Source organism: Plectropomus leopardus, chromosome 16 (genome assembly GCF_008729295.1).
Source record: "Plectropomus leopardus isolate mb chromosome 16, YSFRI_Pleo_2.0, whole genome shotgun sequence".
NCBI lineage: Eukaryota > Metazoa > Chordata > Actinopteri > Perciformes > Serranidae > Plectropomus > Plectropomus leopardus.
Window position 1 is genome coordinate 21,759,822 of NC_056478.1, and position 20,145 is coordinate 21,779,966.

Consider the following 20,145-nt stretch of genomic DNA (forward strand, 5'->3'; position numbering starts at 1 on the left):
CGGTGTCTCCATGCCAGGACATAAAGAATGCTGACTTGGCGCTGTACGAGCTCAACAGAGTCATCACCCTGGAGCCGAACTGGCCAGAGGTCTACGAACAGAGAGCAGAGGTGAGGCCCGACTCTGTACAGAGAGATTTGAAACAACAGAGTGGCTCATCATTATGGTCTAACCTCTGGAGCTCTTTCAAAATTACAAAAAATTAAGCTTTTAGAGACGATTTCAACACATCTAGACAACACCACTTGGCAAGAAAGGATATAATTTAGCTGATTGCATTTCCATGCTAGTTTCTACACTGTGCATAACTTGGAACATCATTAATTGCCACTATGTATGAAGCATCACTGGCTTACTGATGACATAAGATTTGCTCAGTTTATTTCTGCTGCAGTCAGAAGTTGCAGTTATGGCAAAAAGAAGGAAACACAGTATGTTAACCATATATTTAAATTGTGTACTGATGTGAAAGACGAGCAGATGGAGACGATAGTTGGAAAGGGTGTATGAAATGTTGGATTTACAATTTAGGAAATCAGTGCAGTTTTAAAATTGGGGAAACTTAAGGGAACTTAAGAAGCCACAGTACACATATTAAGTTGTTCAGTAGCATAAGCTGTGTGGCTGTGTTGCAGCCAGTAGCCTTTGCACAAGCTCTTATGAAGTTGCATGAGTTTATACTTGAGGGTGTTCGAAGAATCGCGCTGCCAGTTTGAGGAAAGGTTTCATTCTGAGGCTTGTTCTTAGGTGCCGTTTCCTCTTTGTGTGCCATAAGCCACTTGAATACATCTGTGGTGTTATTAATCTCACATGCAGGTCACACATAAGCAGTGATGTGCCAGTTACTAAAGTTAGTAGGTGGTAACAGTTATGATTGTTTTGTTTCGGTCAGAAGTAATTGAATTATTTTATCATTGCTGTTTAAAGTAATTGGTCACTAGGGAAAGTCATTTTTGCAGTACTTTAAAATATCCGCTTCATACTTGCATTCATGCACACACAGCTATACTGTTATATTTTCGCTTGTTTGTCCCACACTAAAACAATGTGGCAACTGTTAACTGTCTAATCTGATCCATGGTTGAACCCATTATCACTATGATAAAAAGTAGGTAGTGGAACAATGACAGGCCAATGTAATGTTTATAACAGACAACATTACATCAGTCCAATCCTTCTCTCCACGGGCTCTCTATTTTAAAATTTATTTTTTAGAATTTACAGAGCACTTTTAAAGCTTGTCTGGCTCTAGCTCTGGCTCCAAGCTTCATTTTAGAAAGGTTGACCCCGTATGAGCCGGTTTGTAAAGCCCATTTAGCTGTTCCAAAGTCGAGGCTTAAATCAATAGGTGCCCATGCTTTTGCCATCAAGGCCCCTCAGTTTTGGAACAACCTGCCTGAGGAGATGAGGCTTGCAGAATCAGTGACTTTTTTTAAATTGCTTCTTAATTTTTAAGGACCTTCTTCAGCATGTTCATTCGGCAATACACGCTGGAGAAGGGCATCTGGCACGAAGCGTCCGTGTGGCAATAAAAATAATAGTTATTATTATTATTAATCATATTTGAATTGCTGTCCTGATCTTGACTGCAAAGTTAATTGGGATCAAGTATTTCGAGATTGCATTGGTATCCACTTCACGGATTCAGCACCCAGTTTCAAAAAGTTAAATTCCGAGTGAGCTTGTTGTGTCTTATTCTTATATTTAATATTTAATTTTTAAATAGTTAACGTAATGCCTCTTGAATAACCATCATGCAGATAAGGATAGAATCAACAGCAGATTTACCACATCCGGTCAAATGGTTAATTAAAAAGTTTTTTCAAGGCAAACCAAATAGATACTTTTATAACAATATCTGTTTTCTGTGTGTTCCACTTTAGAAGGGTTTTTGCCTGCATTTTAAGTGGATCAGCCAACTTTTAACTTGACCAAAAAAGTTGCATTTATATTAACATCAGGACAAAATTTTTCCTACCCCTAAATAATTCATGTAGGCTCATAGCTTTTTTTAGTTCATTAAATTTCAATTATTGCAATATTGATCTTAAATTTCATTCCAAGTGGCTTTAAAAAATCTTGACAAGTTTTAAATTGAACTTGTCTTAAGCTGCAGGAACCCTGTACAGTCTGTCCGTACAGTCCATAGTCTGTGTTGTGGTGAAGCTGAGTACAGTGTATTTGATGCAGTTGACAGTTCAGCGTGCTAGATGCCACTAAACCTCTTTAAAAGTGTGTTGGCATTTTACACAGCTTAGTGCTTCCATTCATAATTGTGTTGAATAACATGGGTAAAAAAAGTATATAATGAAGTACTCTGTCGGTATTGGTATCATTGTGAGGTTGTGAAGTTATTTACAGAAGCATTGCATGCAGTAGTCCACCTTCCACCTTCTCTTCTCCTACCTCTGCCTGTCTTAATCTTTCCCTCTTAAACACACACACACACACACACGAGAGAGAGAGGCTAAGCACATCATTACAGTTGACGTGATCATAACCAGGAAAAAAAATCCAGAGAGGCTGCGTTTGTCTGCTGTGATCGAGACAAAAGTAAGATTAATGAGCTTATTTGTATTTCAGTAACTGTAGTTTGAGACATGTCTAGTTTAAGCCAAACGTTGTGTAACTGTCACTTTATGTCAAGATCAATCATTGGAACAATATGACAACATTGTACCAAGTCAGTCCTGTCCCTTGAGATGCTACCTGTTATTTTTAAAACAAACATTTTTAGGTTTACTTTGAAATTGCTCTCTCTACCTTTTCACTTCACTCTCAGAACAACAGTCATCCTCTCAAAAAGGAAATCCTGAGTAATTGACCAGAAATAGTGGATCACATGCAACATGTTTGTACCCTTTTCTGTTTTCCGCTGCTGAAAAAAAACATTTGTTTCAGCTGTAATGACCAAACCAAATGAAAAGACTGGGTTTAAGAATGTTTCTTTTTAAATTGAATATAAACTTTCCTTTTTTTGTTCTTGTGTGTATGCATCTTAGATCCTGTCTCCTCTGGGTCGTATCAGTGAAGCTCTGAGTGATCTGACCAAAGCCATTCAGCTGCAGCCCTCAGCCCGTCTCTACAGACACAGAGGAACCCTGCTCTTCATTTCAGAGGTTTGATAATTCAATTTTATGCACATGCATGACTTCTGTTCTTTTATATGCTGATCCTGCGCTTTTCTCTCCCACCAGGACTATGTTGCAGCTATGGAGGACTTCCAGCAATCTTTAGAGCTGAAGAAGAATCAGCCCATCGCAATGCTGTACAAAGGCCTCACTTTCTTCCACAGAGGCATGCTCAAGGTCAGTTACTCATGCTCTTGCATTTTTAGTCTCTTTTTTTTCAGCAAAAATCTAAAAATATGGTTGTATTTGTTGTGATTATTAAGAAACAAGTGAAAATTAGATTTCTTAAAAACAATTGGTAGAAAAAACACCCCGTTTATTGTTTTTTTATCAGCACCACATATGTGCTTTTTATCCCCACTTAATATATAATATCAAAAAGGACATCACCCAGATTGAAGCTCAATTATTGTTTTCAAATCCGACATACATTTTAAACACATATAAGCAGCTGCAGAATGGATAGAGTAGCCTGCTGTGTGTGGTTTGATTTTACATTTTCAGAGGTGACCACATCACACTGAATGTTTTGAGCAGCTTCTCAGTATAGAGGGTTTGCTTCACCCCAGAGTTTCCTGTATCTATACTGTAGAGGCCTAATGTCATAAGAAACCTCAAAGACAAACAGAGGGTGTTATTTCACACATTAAAGGCAGACAACACAAAATGTGTGGTGCTTTTGTTCAGTAGACTGATCAAAAGCACCACACATTTAGTGTTGTAAAGGGTTTCTTAAGTGCAGAGCATGCCAGCTAAATGACTGACTGCTTATTTCTGTCTGTGCGGTTATTTTTTGGTACTTTCTAATTCACTGCAACAGCTCAAATATGTCAAAAGCCATTCCATGCATCGTGATCTCAAATTCTGCTTCTAAAAGATGAACCATTTAGATAAAAGATTACTTAAGGGGAACCTGTTATGCTTATTTTAAGGTTCATAATTTAATTTGGGGTTTCTAATAAAACATATTTACATGCTTTAATGTTCAAAAAACACAGTTTTCCTCATACTGTGTGTACTGAAACACCTGTAGTCACCCTCTGTCTGCAACTCTCCATTTTAGCGCCCATCTCTTTAAACCCCTCCTCCCAAATAGGCACAGACTTTTCTGATTGGTCAGCATTTGCGGGTACTCCATATCTCCACACCTATGCACCGTTATTGCAACCAGGAGAATGACAAAGGGTCCAGTCACACATGAGCAAATGCTGGCGAGTGCAGACAAGTGGCCATCACTTGCTGAAGTGATATTTGAGCAGAATTTGGGCTGTGCCCGACATGGAAAGCTAGCTTGTTCGCTAATGCTGATTAGCTTTCTAATAAACACTGTAAGTTATGATGTTATTGGTAAATTTTACATTTTTTTTATGTTCAATAACTGTCTCCTGATTCATTACCAGTTCGGCAGCATCTCTCATCTGGGGCAGTTTGTATTTTTCATGGTCAATGGTAGACAGCATTAGCTGTTTTATCATGGCAACAATCAGTGTCTCCATTACACAAACTTCTTTGCTGTTGGTTGAGGCTGCGACTTCTGCAGTCAGAGTTCACCAAAGTTGAACTCCACATGATGCAAAGATGACAATTTACTTTGCCACTGGACACAAATATTTTATTACTTTTACATACATTACCTCATTAATGGGAACTTTTGCCACATTTAATATAAACATCCTACATCGTAATATCATGAATGTGACAGGGAATAATAAATTATGGGTCCCCTTTAAATTTGTATTATAGTATTATTGTGTCAGCGTCTAGTTTAACCGCATGTTCACAGTGTTTCTCACACTTTGGTAAACTGATGTCAAATTAAGTCAAGTGCAGAGCGGCTGTTTAATCTGCAGATTTTCAGCTGCAAGGCTCGTCTGCTGTCAGTCTGCAAAGCTCAGTTCTTTCAGTTGTGAGTGTGGATTGGGCTTTTTTGGTTGTGTTTATCACCTCTGCTAACCCTCAGCTAACAAGCTTCCTGGGGGAAACCCTGTACAGCAACTACAGACAGCTGACAGTTGACTACAAAGAACAATAAGCAAAATGTACTAAAAAAAGTGTGTATAGTACAGTTGATGCTTGTTGTTACTCTGGAGAACTCTGATATGCTCCAAGAGTTGGACTTAGGTGCTGTTTCATGATAGTGAAATCTGCAGCAGCCGGACCTCATGGAAACAAAGTCAACATTGCACAATCTGCTTTGTATCAGTACAAACTGCGACTGAGGTATTTTCTGTGAGAAAGAAAAATAGTGTGAAAGAATAGTTAGCGCCCACTTCCCTGTCACACCAGCTTGAATTTTTATTTTATTTACACTAAACATTCTTTAATACTGCTATATGGAAAGAGAGTCACACGCTGATGATGTTTGTGAAATGACTTAAAGACACAATCTGAAAATATCTGATAGAACGTCTGACCCTTCTGCTGAGTCTGAATTTTAGCTCTATCCACATGTTCCCTTTTGTAATTTCCCCTTGTCCCTCCAAAAATGTGTTTTCTCTTGTCAGGAAGCCATTGAGACATTTAAAGAGGCACTGAAGTTGAAGTCTGACTTCATAGATGCTTATAAGAGCCTCGGACAGGCTTACAGGTACAGAAAGTCTGTGGTGTTTACTGGTTACATCATGTGTTTTTTTTGTCCTGTTGTATTTAGGGAATTGAGAACCCAGCTCTCCCCTCTGCCTCCCTAACAAAATGTCCACTGTTTCTTTTTTGGTATCTGTTCCTCCTTTTTCCAGAGAGCTGGGTGATTTTGAGTCAGCCATGGAGAGCTTCCAGAAAGCCCTCATGTTGAACCAGAACCACATCCAGTCTCTCCAGCTGCGAGGGATGATGCTGTACCACCACGGCTCGCTGCAGGAGGCAATAGGCAACTTCAAGGTACAGAAATTCACGGTTGAACGAGAAAATCTTTGTCCTCAAATTACATTTCAACAGCAGTTTTTATATCTTGAATTATTTAATAACAAATTGTAGTATTCACACATTCATAAGCTAATTTACTATATAATACCTTTTAACTGTGAACATATACTACACGTACAGCATTTTTAATTTCTCTTCTCCTGTCGATCCTCCAGAGGTGTCTTCAGTTGGAGCCCTACAACGAGGTGTGTCAGTACATGAAGGGGTTAAGCCACGTGGCGATGGGGCAGTTCTACGAGGGCATCAAGGCTCAGACTAAAGTCATGCTAAATGACCCTCTGCTGGGACAGAAGGCCAGCTCTGAATACCTAAAAGTGAAATACCTCAGAGGTCGGTGCATCATTCACACAACTGAAATGCTCTGTGTTGTCACGGACTGACTCTGTGAATGGGACAGATAGGGAGTTCTAAACAAAAGAGTTAGTTAAAGCAAACATAACGTAGAAAAAATGCAGTGTTTAGACCAACGGTCTAATGAAATCAAGCATAGATGTGTGTCAGGTGTGCTGTTGAGGTGCAAAACTAAAATGCAATGATGCAGGGTGGACGTTAGCTGTAGGAAGAGAGAGAGCGAGTAAACACCTTTGGGAGCTTTTTTAGCCTGAAAGGCCCAGGTGAGCCAAGGTCCTCTGTTGTCCGTTACCTGCCTGATGAGGTCATCCAGGACATCCTTCAAGACAGTGGAGCGCTGTTACAAATATCCAGTGCCCTCTATTGACCAATTTTTTTTGGCTTTTTGGCTTTATTTGATAGGACAGCTTCACAGTGAAAAGGGGAGAGACAGGGAGGGACATACAGCAAAGGGCTGCAGGTGGGAAACAAACCACGGTGCGCTTGCTCTACCAGGTGAGCTACTGAGTGCCCCCTGTGTCAAATCTTTCACAATTTTTGACATTTTAGACCCAAACATATAATGAGACAGATTAATTGACAATAACAATATAAAAACTAATATGTAAATAGTCAATAAAAGGGCATTTTAATAGAGTAGAGGGCACTGGATATTTGTAACGGCGCTCCACTGTCTTGAAGGATGTCCTTGCCGACCTCATCAGGCAGGTAACGGACAACAGAGGGCCTTTATTAAGCTCACCTGGGCCTTCCAGGCTAAAAAAGCTCCCAAAGGTGTTAACTTGCTCTCTCTCTTCCTACAGCTAACGTCCACCCGGCATCGTTGCATTTTGGTTTAGCACCTTCCAACACCTCAACAGCACACCTGACACACATCTATGATTGATTGACTTAAGTATAAGTTTGTTTTGAAAAGAGATTCTCACTGGAGTTTATATCATGGCCAGTTGAAATTCTTCCCAGACTGGCTGGTGGAGGAGAATTTTTTTTAGTAATTTTGATGCAGGAGTTTTATTTTGCAGTTCAGTATTTATTAATTATTATTTAGGTAATGACAGCAACAGTGTAGGACTGCAACTAATGGTTATTTTTTAGTGTTGATTAATCTGTCTCATTATATGTTTGGGTCTAAAATGTCAAAAATTGTGAAAGATTTGACACGGGGCACTCAGTAGCTCACCTGGTAGAGCAAGCGCACCGTGTACAAAGGCTATGCTGCAGCAGCTGCAGGTTCATTTCCAACCTGCAACCCTTTGCTGTATGTCATCCCCTGTCTCTCCCCTCTTCACTGCGAAGCTGTCCTATCAAATGAAGCCAAAAAGCCAAAAAAATTTTGGTCAATGTTTCCCAAAGCCCAAGATGACATCCTCAAATGTCTTGTTTGATCCACAACCCAAAGACATTCAGTTTACGTGTCACAGAGGAGTAAACAAACCAGAAAATATTAACATTTATGAAGCTGGAATCATACCAATTTAGACTTTTTTTCTTTAAAAAATTATTCAAACCAATGAATCGATCGATGAAATTAATTGGTGATTTATTTGATAGTTAACAGCCAATCTATTAATGGTTGCATCCCTATAACGGTGAGGCTTTGCTAAAGAGCTCAGAGTTTTTGTTATTTGTTGAACCAAAAAATAATCAACAGATACACAGCTTCTGTGTGATATTTACATGAATATCCACTGAAAGTAGGGTGATTCTGTGATGTAAAAGTTTGGCTATCACACCATCAGTCATTCAGAATTGTTCTGAGAATCAGTCAATTAACATTGACTTTATTTCCCCCTGTAAGAGCAATTGTGTGCAGCAGTTGGCCAACCAGATCAACAGATGTGCACTCAGTAGACTGAAGGAAAGAAAAATGCTTTAAATCACACCACACTGAAAACACTCAAAAATTACATGTGTAAAAATCGAATATTGTTGGCAAACCTTGGCTTTTATGTAATTATTGTGCAGTCCATTTTATAATATAATCTTATGCTCTCGCTGCTTTTTCCCACCATGTTTTTCTGCCAGAGTACTCTCGCTACCTGCACTCGCACCTTGACATCCCAGTAGCAGAGTACAACGTGGACCAGGACTTACCGGGGAACTTTAAGAACCACTGGGCCAAGAACCTGCCTTTCCTAATAGAAGACTATGAAGAACAGCCGGGCCTGCAGCCACATATTAAGTAGGTTTGATGGATCCGTTACAGCTTATTCACAACTATGAGTTGTTATCAAACACTGTTTTTTGTTTTCACCCCTGCTGATATTGCTCTGAGATCAAATTATTATAGTAGATATGAATAAGATTAAATCTAATTATGGCTTTTATTTGTAGAGCTCGTTACAGTCAATTCAAGAAGCTTCACACAAAACTAACAGATAAAAGTTTGTTGGGTGTCCTACACTTCACCTCAAGTGTGTCACCATCTCAGAAATCAGGATCCATCACCACCCGAATTTCATGAACCACAGTTTGTAGCAATGTTCATGAGCCCACGGCTGAGGCAAACAGTGTCTTGTGGTTGAAAGAAACACCTGCCAGCTTTTCCATATGACATGAAAGCTCCAGTGTTCCTCAGGCAGATGTTTTTTATGCCTCTGTCAGCAGACTGAAACTTGCTGCTTCTGTTTTTACGGAGAAGTTTCAGAGAGCTGACAGGTAGCCACAATACAGTCCAGAAAAAACAAAAAAACTGCACACTCCATGAAAGCTTTGACAAAGTTCATCCTTTACAGTTTGTCCGCCTGTGTTTGTGGTTTGCAGGGACGTGCTGCCGCAGAACTTTGACAGCTACAGCAGTGAAGTTCAGAAGCTGATCTGCACAGCCGACCACCTGGGGGCGCTAATGCAATACGACACTCCTGGTTTCTTACCAAACAGGAGAATACACAGAGGTACCACTGATGGAAGATGTAGGTTATACAGAAACTTCTGAGTATGAACAACAGCAGTAAAAACACAAGATTTGTTTGTGATTTTTCAGCCATGGGTTTAGCAACGCTGGAGGTGATGCAGGCTATGCATCGAACATGGAGCAACTCCAAAGTCAGAGTCAACGGCAAGACCAGGCAAATGCAGTGGAGAGACATGTTCGACATAGCTGTTAAATGGAGGAGGTGAGGAAATATATGAAAAATAATAAATAAATAAAAAGCAAAAAAATAAATTACAACTACTTCTACTACTACTACTAGTAGCAGTAGTAGTAGTAATAATAAATAAATAAATGAACGTTTAAATAATAAAAAAAAAATAATATTTAAAAAAAAAAATATGCAAAAAATGTCAGTTACAGTTTGCAAAGACTACATTCAAGCTTGGCTCCTCCTCTCTACACTGCTTGTATGTTCACAACAAGCTACTGTTTTGGGAATGTGATATTTTTTTCTAATGGAAATGCCAATACATTTGCAAGCTAACTGCCAGTACCTAGGTGTCTTAACACAATACAGGCTAATGCCACATCTATCTTCTTTCCCTCCTTCAGTGCTCACTACCAAAGTGAAACCTAAGATTGAGGTTATAATAAGTTCACTGTGAGCCTTCAAAGATTCCACTCGAAAACCGAGCTGTCTGAACTGTCTCAATATTACATTGTTGGCCCTCTGATCATCACGCTCTGTGATTTCTACTCCCTACATGCACCATCATTGTTTCTTACACTCAAAACACATTCTTTGTACCAGCCTGTACCTGACACCATCGTTTCTCATCCAGTGAGCATCATGACATCACTCAGTACAGACGGAGCACACATGTCAAATGCATACATCATGATTTCTCAGCTTACATATAGGGTAATAAAATTGAATCTGGTTGTGCTATTGATACATTCAGATGAGTAAAAAAAAAAAAAGTAAATATTCCCCACAGTACCTTTAAAGAAAAACCTCACAAATTTTAAAAATGCATTCAAACATAGATGCATATATCAGGGGTGGGGGGCTGGACGTGTCGGAATTCAAAGACATAGTGAATAAGGTAATGTTATGGATTTTTTTTTTTTTACCTTTTGCATTAACATATCTTTGTGAAAATGGAGTTTCCTCCATCATCCACCTGAGAAGCATACACAGTCAAAACTGCAGCCTTAGACTGATATGGCCCTCTGCTTGACAACCTCCTGCCTGGTTTAATATGCATTTCTATACAATATATGCAGTAAAGGTCCCTGCTGCTCCTCTTTCAGCAGGTCTAGAGCTGGATTTTTTTTGGGAAAAGGCAAACAATTGGTGTAGTCATAAACTCTATAGACTGGGATCAGTAGATGGTATAATACAGCGACTGTAGATATAATTTATTGATTGAAAAAATGGATTTAGTGTTCACACTTAAAGCACCCAATTGTAAGTTTGATTTGGCTTGATGAGAAAGACCAAAAGGACAAATTAAGTGCAGCTCAGAAGCAACTGTGGAAACCTAATCATCTCCAGGAAATAACCCTAAAACACATGGGATTAAAGGAAGAAGACAACCATGACTACATCTTAGCCACCAATTCCACATGTTTAAACCATCTTGTATAACATAATAAAGTCTAGACTGAGGCTCAGATTCAGCTCTGTACTTATGTGGTCACCAGAAAAGTTACGTCAAGCACAGAGAAGTCAGTCACTAAAATTTCTAAACTGTATTACTGTATTTCAATCACATCTGTTTACCAGACATGGTTTACTTACAGCAACAAAATTAAACAAAACAAATACAGACATGTTACAAAGCAAATGTTTCTGTGACCGAAGAGTCTTTGGTCCTCAGCTGATTGGATTTTAGTGTTGACAGACTAAGCAGGCGTTTCCTGTGCTCGTAGGATCGCGGATCCAGACCAGCCAGTCCTGTGGTTAGACCAGATGCCGGCCAGGAGTCTTAGTCGAGGCTTCAACAATCACATCAACCTCATCAGGTAACAACTTGGCCCCTGAAGACAGTGTCAGACACTCTCATTAGTCCCAGGAGCGACTTGAATTTCCTCATGACCTTGCTTTGAGTTTTTTCTCATCTTTGTAGTGCAAAAACATTTATCTAAATTCCCTGTAATACAACCCAGTTTCTTCAGTTTTGAATTCACTGTAGCCTTGGTCCTGAAAAGCTCACAGAAGGCAAATCTTCGTACAAACGCACCTTTCTTCATAAAAATCTGTTTTTATTTTTGCTCCAGGGGACAGATTATCAACATCAGATACCTGGCCTACTTTGACAACATCCTCGACTTCATCAAAGACAGAATACTGGTGTATCACGGGTAAATTGCGCCCAAAACTTCAGCCAGTTTATATCTCTTGTCATATTGTTCTGCAACATTACAAAATTTCATTCATAATAAAACTCACTTGAATAAAAAAATCTCCAAATGAGCAGCCCCGCCTTGACCCAGTGCTAGCTGCACATTTGTGACGAGCATCAGCACGTCTCATGTAAATGATCTGACAGCAGTTATGTAAATGTGTCCGTTTGTATGCTGATTATAAGCAAGCAGAATTCTGCAAATCATTTTTTTTCCTGCAGGCTTTATTCATTTTACATGTTGAGGAAATGTGTTGTGCAAAGATCTAAATTAATGTTTTTCTTCTTCATCAGTTTTCTCACTCACTGTCTTCTTGCTGCTTCCGTAACTTAAAAGTTCTTGTTTTGTGTGTCAGGGCGTACAACCCCAGAGGACTCTTAGAGGTCCGTCAGGCTCTTGAAAATGTGAATAAAGTAGAAGATCTGCTTCCTATAATGAAGGTAAGGATGAAAGGCTGGAAAATTGGTTGAGAAGTAAGTAAATAAAGGGAAATAATAATAATAATAATAATTATTAATATTATCATTATCATTATTATTATTATTCTTGTTACAATTCTAAAAGTTGATGTGTGCATGTGTAAATCTCAACTCGACTGTATTTATTGTTTTACATGATTCGTGTAAAGTACACGCAAACTTCCACACAGACATACACATTGAAAGTATTGTAATAATAATAATGTACAGCAAAAATTCACATTAAATGTATCATTAATATATCACACACTTTCACCTCAAACACCATGTTATGTTTTTTTTTTTTTTTTGCTGGAGTTTTCAATCATGCCACAAGGCCCTTATCAGCACATTTATCAGCTTTCATGTAAATAAGTAAATAGACCTTGAGTTGAGAGAGTTTTGTCCACTGCTAAAAAAAAAATAAAATTGAAACATTTCGCTGGCTTCTAATGTCTCATATTTGGCTTTAAAAGACCTCTGAAGCAGCACAACATTTAAGCCTGATTTGTGGTAGGGCGCCAAACACTTTGGATGAGTGTTGCTGGACAGAAATGATTGAGTAAAAAAAAAAAGTGTCACCAGACCTGAATTCAGCATCTGTATCCACAGAGACAGACGTCCGTCAGCATTAGCTTCATTGATATTATTTCCAAATTCACCATAGCTAATGAGTGGAATCTGCTGCTTACAGACAGACTAGGAGCTGATTAATCAATAAATACAGATTTGATAAATTAAAAACACAAGTGTGATATTTGTGTGATTTAAAAAAAAAAAAAAGCTTTTCTGTGCAGATTAGGCTTCACTAAACATGAGAGAAATAGACTTGGGTTGTAAAAAAAAACAAAACGTTGGGCTTCTCTGGTTATGGTGACAACTTAAAACCTTTCTCTGAAGCAAAAAGTTGAAAACGATGCACGACTGTTCACTTATGAAAATCAATGAGAGCTCTGCCATAAATCAGGCTTAAGTTGTTTTTAAGTCATTTTGTGCCTCATTTATGTTCAGCAGTGAAAACCCAGAATGGTTGTTTGTGTGTTTATTTCCTGAAGCAGTTCAATAGTAAAACCAGAGATGGCTTCACGGTCAACTCCAAGGTGCCGAGCTTGAAGGATCTCGGGAAAGAGTATGACGGTTTCACCATCACCATCACTGGAGACAGGTACGCCATCTTCCAAGTAAAACCAAATGATGGTCTGGAGATTAAATGACCTCTAATTCCCACTTGTGACCTGTTGACCTGTCTGTATTTTAGGGTGGGCAACATGTTATTCTCAGTAGAGACCCAGACGACAGAGGAGCGGACGCAGCAGTACCAGTCAGAGATCGAGTCCATCTACAAAGACCTCACTGCCAAAGGGAAGGCGTTAATGCTGTCCACTGAGCTGGGGGTAAGATTTATCTCAAATTCCACACATAATAGAAAGCAGAACCATGTTCGACACAATGAAGCTTATGTGGACGGTTTTACATATCATTATCTCGAGTAGAATAAAGTTCCCACTGAAAAAGGTTATCAGTACAGTCTTGTGCGATGTTAAGGTAGATGGATAAAGCATGAGGGGGGGGGGGGAGATATATATATTTTTTATATTGTGTTGAGTTTTCCAGTAACTTTTGGCAAAAAAAAGTAGGCTTACAAAAAAAACTGTCAGTTGAATTGCCAGCTGACAGAACAGAAAGTTATGTTGTTTATTTGTGTGAAATGATTCTTGAAATCATTCTACATGTGTCATTACAGCAGGAAGAGTAATAAGAAAAACACACATAAACAAGGACACAGTGAATTGGGCTGTTAAACATGTAAACTGTTTAATATCATCTCAAGTCAGAACATCAGTTTCAGTTCACACTCAGCGTCTGACAACAATCTTCAGTTTAAATTGTCCTTCCTTTCCTCTCTTTCCCTCTGCAAGAATATCCCCGATTTCAGTTTTCTACACAGGAAAACTGGGCAGGGAATTCAGCATATTCTCTGGAGAATATCACAGTAATTTTACAGATAGATCACTTTACAAGATCATAGCAGAATGTGTTTTCCAGCTGGTTGCCTGAGATGAATTTCAGACTAAGTGCAGTAAAAAAAGACTTTGAGAAATATCAAAACATAAAAGAAGCATTTTTGACTCGATAAAAACTCATCTGTGCCGGCTCAGTTCCGCCTATTACTCAGCTTTCTGTTATTGTTACTTGATTTATGATTATGGCTGTGATGACACACAATAATGTCCCTATTGTTATTGTACCAACTAGATGGGCTGATTGACTCTGACCTGAAACAGATACTTGGAACAATATGAATGGACCTCTTTTGTGTTTTGACTCCTGATTTATTTTATTAGGGAGGCAGCCCTCTCTGCTCTCACCATGTGTTGATAAAGTGAAAACAAAGACAGTCACACAGTCAATGGAAGACATGTCTGCAGAAACTCTTTTTGCAGGCCAGTTTATGACTTTACATTTGACTCCGTGATGACTTTTGTTCTTTCAGGATGCAGATGCCGTGTGTAACCTGATCCTCTCCTTGGTTTATTACTTCTGCAACCTCATGCCCCTCTCCAGAGGATCCAGGTAGTGTTTAATATTCTCACAAATTGAAAATTTGGGGAATTCTCATGGTGAAAACTTCCCATGGTAATTAATTGGACTTTAAGGGGAGTTATTAAGAATACAATACATTCAATACATATATGATACTTTTTGCGCATCACTAAAATTCAGGTTTTAAGCTGTATAGAGCATTTTTAAAACTCTTTGGGGGTATATATATATATATATATATATACCCCATATATATATGCATTCTAAGCAAAAAAGTAAAAATCATTCCCCCAAGTATGAGTGATTAAAAACAAAAGAAGATCATGCAAGTAAAAACAAAATGAGAAATATAAATAAATATAAACTACTGCAAGATAAGATAAAATGTGACATCATTAAAATATAAAATAAAATAAACTGATTGTAAACAGGGTTATTCTAAAAATGTATATGAATAATGATAAGTATAAATGTATACAGTATTTACAAAGGGGTACGTGTTATCTGCTCAGGTTGTCTTTACCACATCATGCAGATGGAATACAAGGCAATGTTTGCCATGTGGTGAGCTAGATAACTAGTTAACTAGTTAACTAAAAGGCAAAGGTACTCTGACAATTTAAGCCAACAATTTGGGCTGTGTGTGAAAGATAAAAGGTTTAGAGTGAACAACAAATCTAAAAAGTCAATGTTTTTCAATAAAGAATAGTAGAAATAGATTATTTACAACTCCTCAATTATCATTCTCAGTCAAGCTACATCTGCAGTTAGAACATATGTACTTTGCATCAGGCTGCTTTCTGCTGATTTACTGAAATGGCATTTAAAAAAATTAAATATATTCACTAAAGTAATATGATAAAAACTTGCATGTGCAGTTATGTTGACTAGTGCGGGCTGAATGCACTGTGTATGCAGAGGGTTGTATTTTTGCTGGAAAATGATCTGTTCGTGTAGAATAAGTGCCCTGCTAAATGCAGTTCATGGTTCCAATTCAAATACTTTTAACCAAAACATGCCATAAGACCTAGGAAAGTTTTTTATGTGTATCTTTCCCTGAAAAGTTCATTATGATGTGCAATTTCTGCATTGAAACTGTGCAAAATTTCTCAAAATCTTGAGCTTAACTTCTCTTCATAGAAATGTTCCCTCTGTGTAACCTCTAGCTGTGACATGTTAAAACACCGTTTGTGTAATTAGAATTTTAGTGTGCAGTTTGTGTGAGATACCCTTTGGCAAAACCGTTAGAAACTCCTCTTCGAAACAGCAATTATGCTTTATTTGACGCTTAAAGAACAGGCTGTTCCTCCTTTCGTGTGCTACAGAGCAGCCCACGTTTTAACGGTTATCATGATTCTATTGTGTAACTGTTTTCCTGCTCTGCTCCTCCTCAGTGTGGTTGCCTACTCAGTCGTCATGGGTGCACTGATGGCCAGTGGGAAAGAGGTCATCGGCAGGATCCCGAAAGGAAAGGTAAACATAAGCCCCTTTCAAACATGCACCTCTTACCACGTCCAACCACACCTAGTAAAATTTCCATTATCACTTTTACATAAAATTTTTTATGAAACACTTTTGGCATGGCATAAATCAGAATTAAATGCCCTTTAGATTAATGCTAAATCCACATCAGCATTACAAGGTAAAACATGCAGAGAGAGATGAAACACGTCTTCTTTGTCCTGGTCATGACCACTGAAATCATTTTCTCAGGTGTCATCTGCTGTACTCAGGAAAAAACTCAGTTTCATAAACTAGAAAACAGTGAGAATTACATCATTTTATGTTATTAAGAATCTTCTCATGTCATATCAGGCTATAAATATTATTCGCATATTACATGAAAGAATGGGAACAGGAATTTAAAAACATAATGTCGCATAAGAACATAAAACACTCCTTATCATTAAACTTTTCAGCTCACCATTTTTCATGCCTCTGCGCTGGCGATAGTTTTGGTTGGAAGCGTTGTGTCTGTCCATCCATCCCATTCTTGTAAAGCGATATCTCAAGAGCGACTTGAGGGAATTTCTTCAACTTTGGCACAAACGTCCAGTTGGACTCAAGGATGTACTGATTAGAATTTGGTGGTCAAAGGACATCGTGACCTTGGAAAACTTGTTTTTAGCCATAACTCAATAATTCACTAGCCAGTTATTACAAAATTCCACATAAATGTATAATATGATAAAATGTTGAAGTGGTCACATTTTATATCCAAAAGGTCAAAGGTCAACTGCACCATGGCATCATAATGTTCTGTAAAAACATTTTTCTCACCATTATTTTACGCCATAATGCAGGAACAGAAGAGGAGACTAAACTTTTCAGCTCACCACTTTGTTCCAGGTGTGGTGTCGCTTCCTTTCAGGCAGCAGGTGCCAAACATCTCGCGAGCACATGGCTCTGTCTCTGAATAAAGCCATAAGTAACATTAACATACACACCTATGTGTGAACTGCAATAAAACATCACTTAAAAAGCTTGATACAGCTGGCAATGTATTGTCATGTAATGTGCATTCAAACTGAGGATCAGTGACACCTGTTTTTGTTCTTGTGTTCAAATAAAGGTTTGCATTACATAAGACATTCGCCTCTTTAAAGGGGTCAAAGCCCCTCCAAGCATTGTTTCTAACATTTATACCAGCTGTCTGATGCACCTGCCAAGCAGACACAGTGTCCCTGAAACAAAATCCCACTGCAAGAAAACGAGACAGTGCAGAAATCTGATCAGTTGTTAGAAAGCTGACGCTCATATAAAGTTCAGGTCAGGTCAACTTTTTTTTTTTCAGCCAGGGAGCTTGTGGAGTGCCGTCGCTTTCTGTTTGCTTGACTTAAGAATGTCTGATGATTTGTGAATCTTAGGAAATGAAAACACATAAAATACTGCTCATCTTAAAAGCCTACTTGCAGACATACTGGTGCTAGTGGGGACTTCAGTTCAGAAAAGAGGGATTTTTGTTTTATTTTTTGTGATTGTAAGAATTTTTTTTAGAGGCCTGAACAGGTTTAATTATGTGTGAATGCTGTTATCGGGAAAAAGTTGACTAAACTGGTTATACACCCCAGCTCCTCCTGGAAGAGGACATAATCTGCGATGTAAAGGTCAAGCTCATGATTTAAGTGCTCACACAATATGTGTAAAATGCACAATTAAATGACTCTGCGAGCCCTTGCAGACTATTCTGGCTATTGCCAATAAAGATTTGTTTGAGAGTTTTGAGGCAGGTAGAGGTTTGTTTACAAGTGGAGGTCTGTAGCGATATACCAGTAAGGTTCATGAAAATCAGACAAGGCCAAAACACGCTGCCTTGATCATCTGTGCTGTCCAGTCTGTTGAAACTGCTTCGGAAATGATAATGTTGCCACAGCTGGACCAACCTGGTTTCCGTATTTTACATCCACATGACTGGTCGTGCCACTGTGGCACTTTTACAGAGTGTTTCTGGCTTTCGGGAGCTTTGTTTTTCATGTTGCACGGGCACAATGAAATAAAAGACGTGTCAGAAATTCATCCAAATGTCCAGCGGCTGGTCGGGAGCAGTTGATTAGGCTATGATCAGTCTTTCCTCCTGTACTCCTGTGCATGGCAAACGACACCCAACAAAGCTGAAATTCAGCTCAGCTCTAAAATGAAATGTCACACTCAGAAATCGGGTCAGAAACAGGCCAAATCACACAGCGTATGCTCAGCTTAACATAGTACTTAAATGAGCCTGTAATTTTGAATTTTCAAAACATGGATGTAAACTGTCAGTGTGACTTGACTCGTGCGTAGATGCATGCAACTGTGTGATGGTATATCTTGTTTTGATCATTAGTTCGCTAGTTACATAGTGAATTAACATCTGCATTAAGAAATACCATCAGAGATCACATGCATCTCAATTCATCTTTTAGCTTTTTCAACTTGAGGTATCAAGGAGGAATCAAGATGTTTGAGCGGGAAATGTGGGACAAAAACAAAGCAGAAAGTTTCATCCTCATTGAAAACATTTACAAAAAAACACCTCAGGCTCCTAAAAAGCGCTTTGTCTGATTTAGACCTTAGTAGGACGGATCATCAACACAAAGAGACAAAAAATGTTTAATGTTTTAAAACCTTTAATTTTGCCATGGCCTCCGAGGCAGTGAAATGCACCCACGGTGAGCGTCGTCTAAACCGTGTTTGTGTTTGTTTGATATTGTTTCAGTTGGTGGATTTTGAGGCCATGACCACACCGAGTCCAGACAGCTTCAGTAAAACTGCAAAGAGCTGGATGAATCTCAAGAGGTGGGAAGACAAAACATATTATTAGTATGTTATTCCTCTTTTTTTTTTTTAGCAAAAAACTTTTTTTAAAACTTTTTTTTTCCTCAACAGTTTACCTAGCTGGTATCAGAGTCTTCCGTCTGTCGCAGAGACCTTCCCGTCCACCAGAACGATGATCGAGGTTCTCAACACAGACTCGTCTTCACACTGTCCAAAAAAGTCCTAACCCGACTTCTACACAGGAGAGAAGTCTGTTTGATAAAGTCTTAATAATGGAGCCTCTACACTGGGCAGAACAAAGGGAATGTCTTCTTCTGCAACCCAAACTGAACTCAGCTCTCCAGAAGCATCTTAGCTTTGACGGGAATTCTTTAAGTTTTAAATTGACACATTTGGGAAGCAGGTCCTGGATAGAACTGAGGTGATACAAATTCAAAACATTGTTTTAAAGAGGCTTTCCTCTGTGGAGGGGTGAGAATTATTTGATGGACTAATCTTATTTTGGTATCAAATCAGCCCTTAAATGCTTCTCTGTCATCGTCCCTCAGGCACGACTCTTAGTTTGAGTTCACAGACCACTTATACTCAGCTCATACTAAGCTTTTCCATGAATTATGTTGTCACAAAACTGGAAATTTGACTATGCTAGCAGTGCTATAATTACAATAATTATGATAACTGCCTCTCCCATAGCACCACAACAAATAAAAGAGCATCCGTCACCAAGACATTGTGTTACGTTACTTGTGTTATTATGTTATTGGGACACGTGTATCAATCAGGCGGTAGTTATTATGCTCTTTGTAAGCAATAGATAGCAGAGGCGTGGACTTGGGTCACATGACTTAGAGTCGAGTCAGACTCGATTCACAAATTTGATGACTTTAGAATCGATTTGACAAAAAAAAAAAGCTGGATTTGAGCCCTGTGAAATAAAAGCAAGCTTAAAGTCCTGATTTGATTAAATTTGCAGAAAAGGAACTATGAAGAACTAACATGCCAGTTGGAAAATGATGCCAAAGATAATTTGGTGTGCATACAAAAACTATGTGGTGGTAAAAAAAAAAAAAATAAATAAATAAATAAACGAAATGCAGTATGTAAAACGTGCAAGTTACAAAAATGTAGCAAAATACAGACAGCAAGTTCCTGCAAACTTCACAAATAAATTAAAAATGTATAAAGCATTCATGATTTTTTT

The 20,145-nt window shown here is 38.5% G+C and overlaps 1 protein-coding gene across 2 annotated transcripts in view; it reads left to right on the top strand.

Moving 5' to 3' along the window:
- The window catches only part of ttc13 (tetratricopeptide repeat domain 13), a 28,639-nt gene extending 8,618 nt beyond the window's left edge, over nucleotides 1-20,021 (top strand). The window contains exons 6-23 of one of the 2 annotated variants that reach the window (XM_042503669.1): nucleotides 18-110; nucleotides 3,003-3,119; nucleotides 3,198-3,308; nucleotides 5,636-5,718; nucleotides 5,867-6,008; nucleotides 6,209-6,383; nucleotides 8,430-8,586; nucleotides 9,168-9,298; nucleotides 9,388-9,520; nucleotides 11,215-11,307; nucleotides 11,563-11,646; nucleotides 12,044-12,128; nucleotides 13,202-13,311; nucleotides 13,405-13,540; nucleotides 14,641-14,720; nucleotides 16,085-16,163; nucleotides 18,886-18,965; nucleotides 19,056-20,021. In XM_042503669.1, coding sequence (XP_042359603.1) covers nucleotides 18-110; nucleotides 3,003-3,119; nucleotides 3,198-3,308; nucleotides 5,636-5,718; nucleotides 5,867-6,008; nucleotides 6,209-6,383; nucleotides 8,430-8,586; nucleotides 9,168-9,298; nucleotides 9,388-9,520; nucleotides 11,215-11,307; nucleotides 11,563-11,646; nucleotides 12,044-12,128; nucleotides 13,202-13,311; nucleotides 13,405-13,540; nucleotides 14,641-14,720; nucleotides 16,085-16,163; nucleotides 18,886-18,965; nucleotides 19,056-19,170 — 2,004 coding nt within the window. In that variant the 3' untranslated portion in view covers nucleotides 19,171-20,021. The remainder of the gene's footprint in view (nucleotides 1-17; nucleotides 111-3,002; nucleotides 3,120-3,197; nucleotides 3,309-5,635; nucleotides 5,719-5,866; nucleotides 6,009-6,208; nucleotides 6,384-8,429; nucleotides 8,587-9,167; nucleotides 9,299-9,387; nucleotides 9,521-11,214; nucleotides 11,308-11,562; nucleotides 11,647-12,043; nucleotides 12,129-13,201; nucleotides 13,312-13,404; nucleotides 13,541-14,640; nucleotides 14,721-16,084; nucleotides 16,164-18,885; nucleotides 18,966-19,055) is intronic. The other variant, XM_042503670.1, reaches the window with a different exon arrangement.
- Nucleotides 20,022-20,145: the final 124 nt, after the last annotated feature.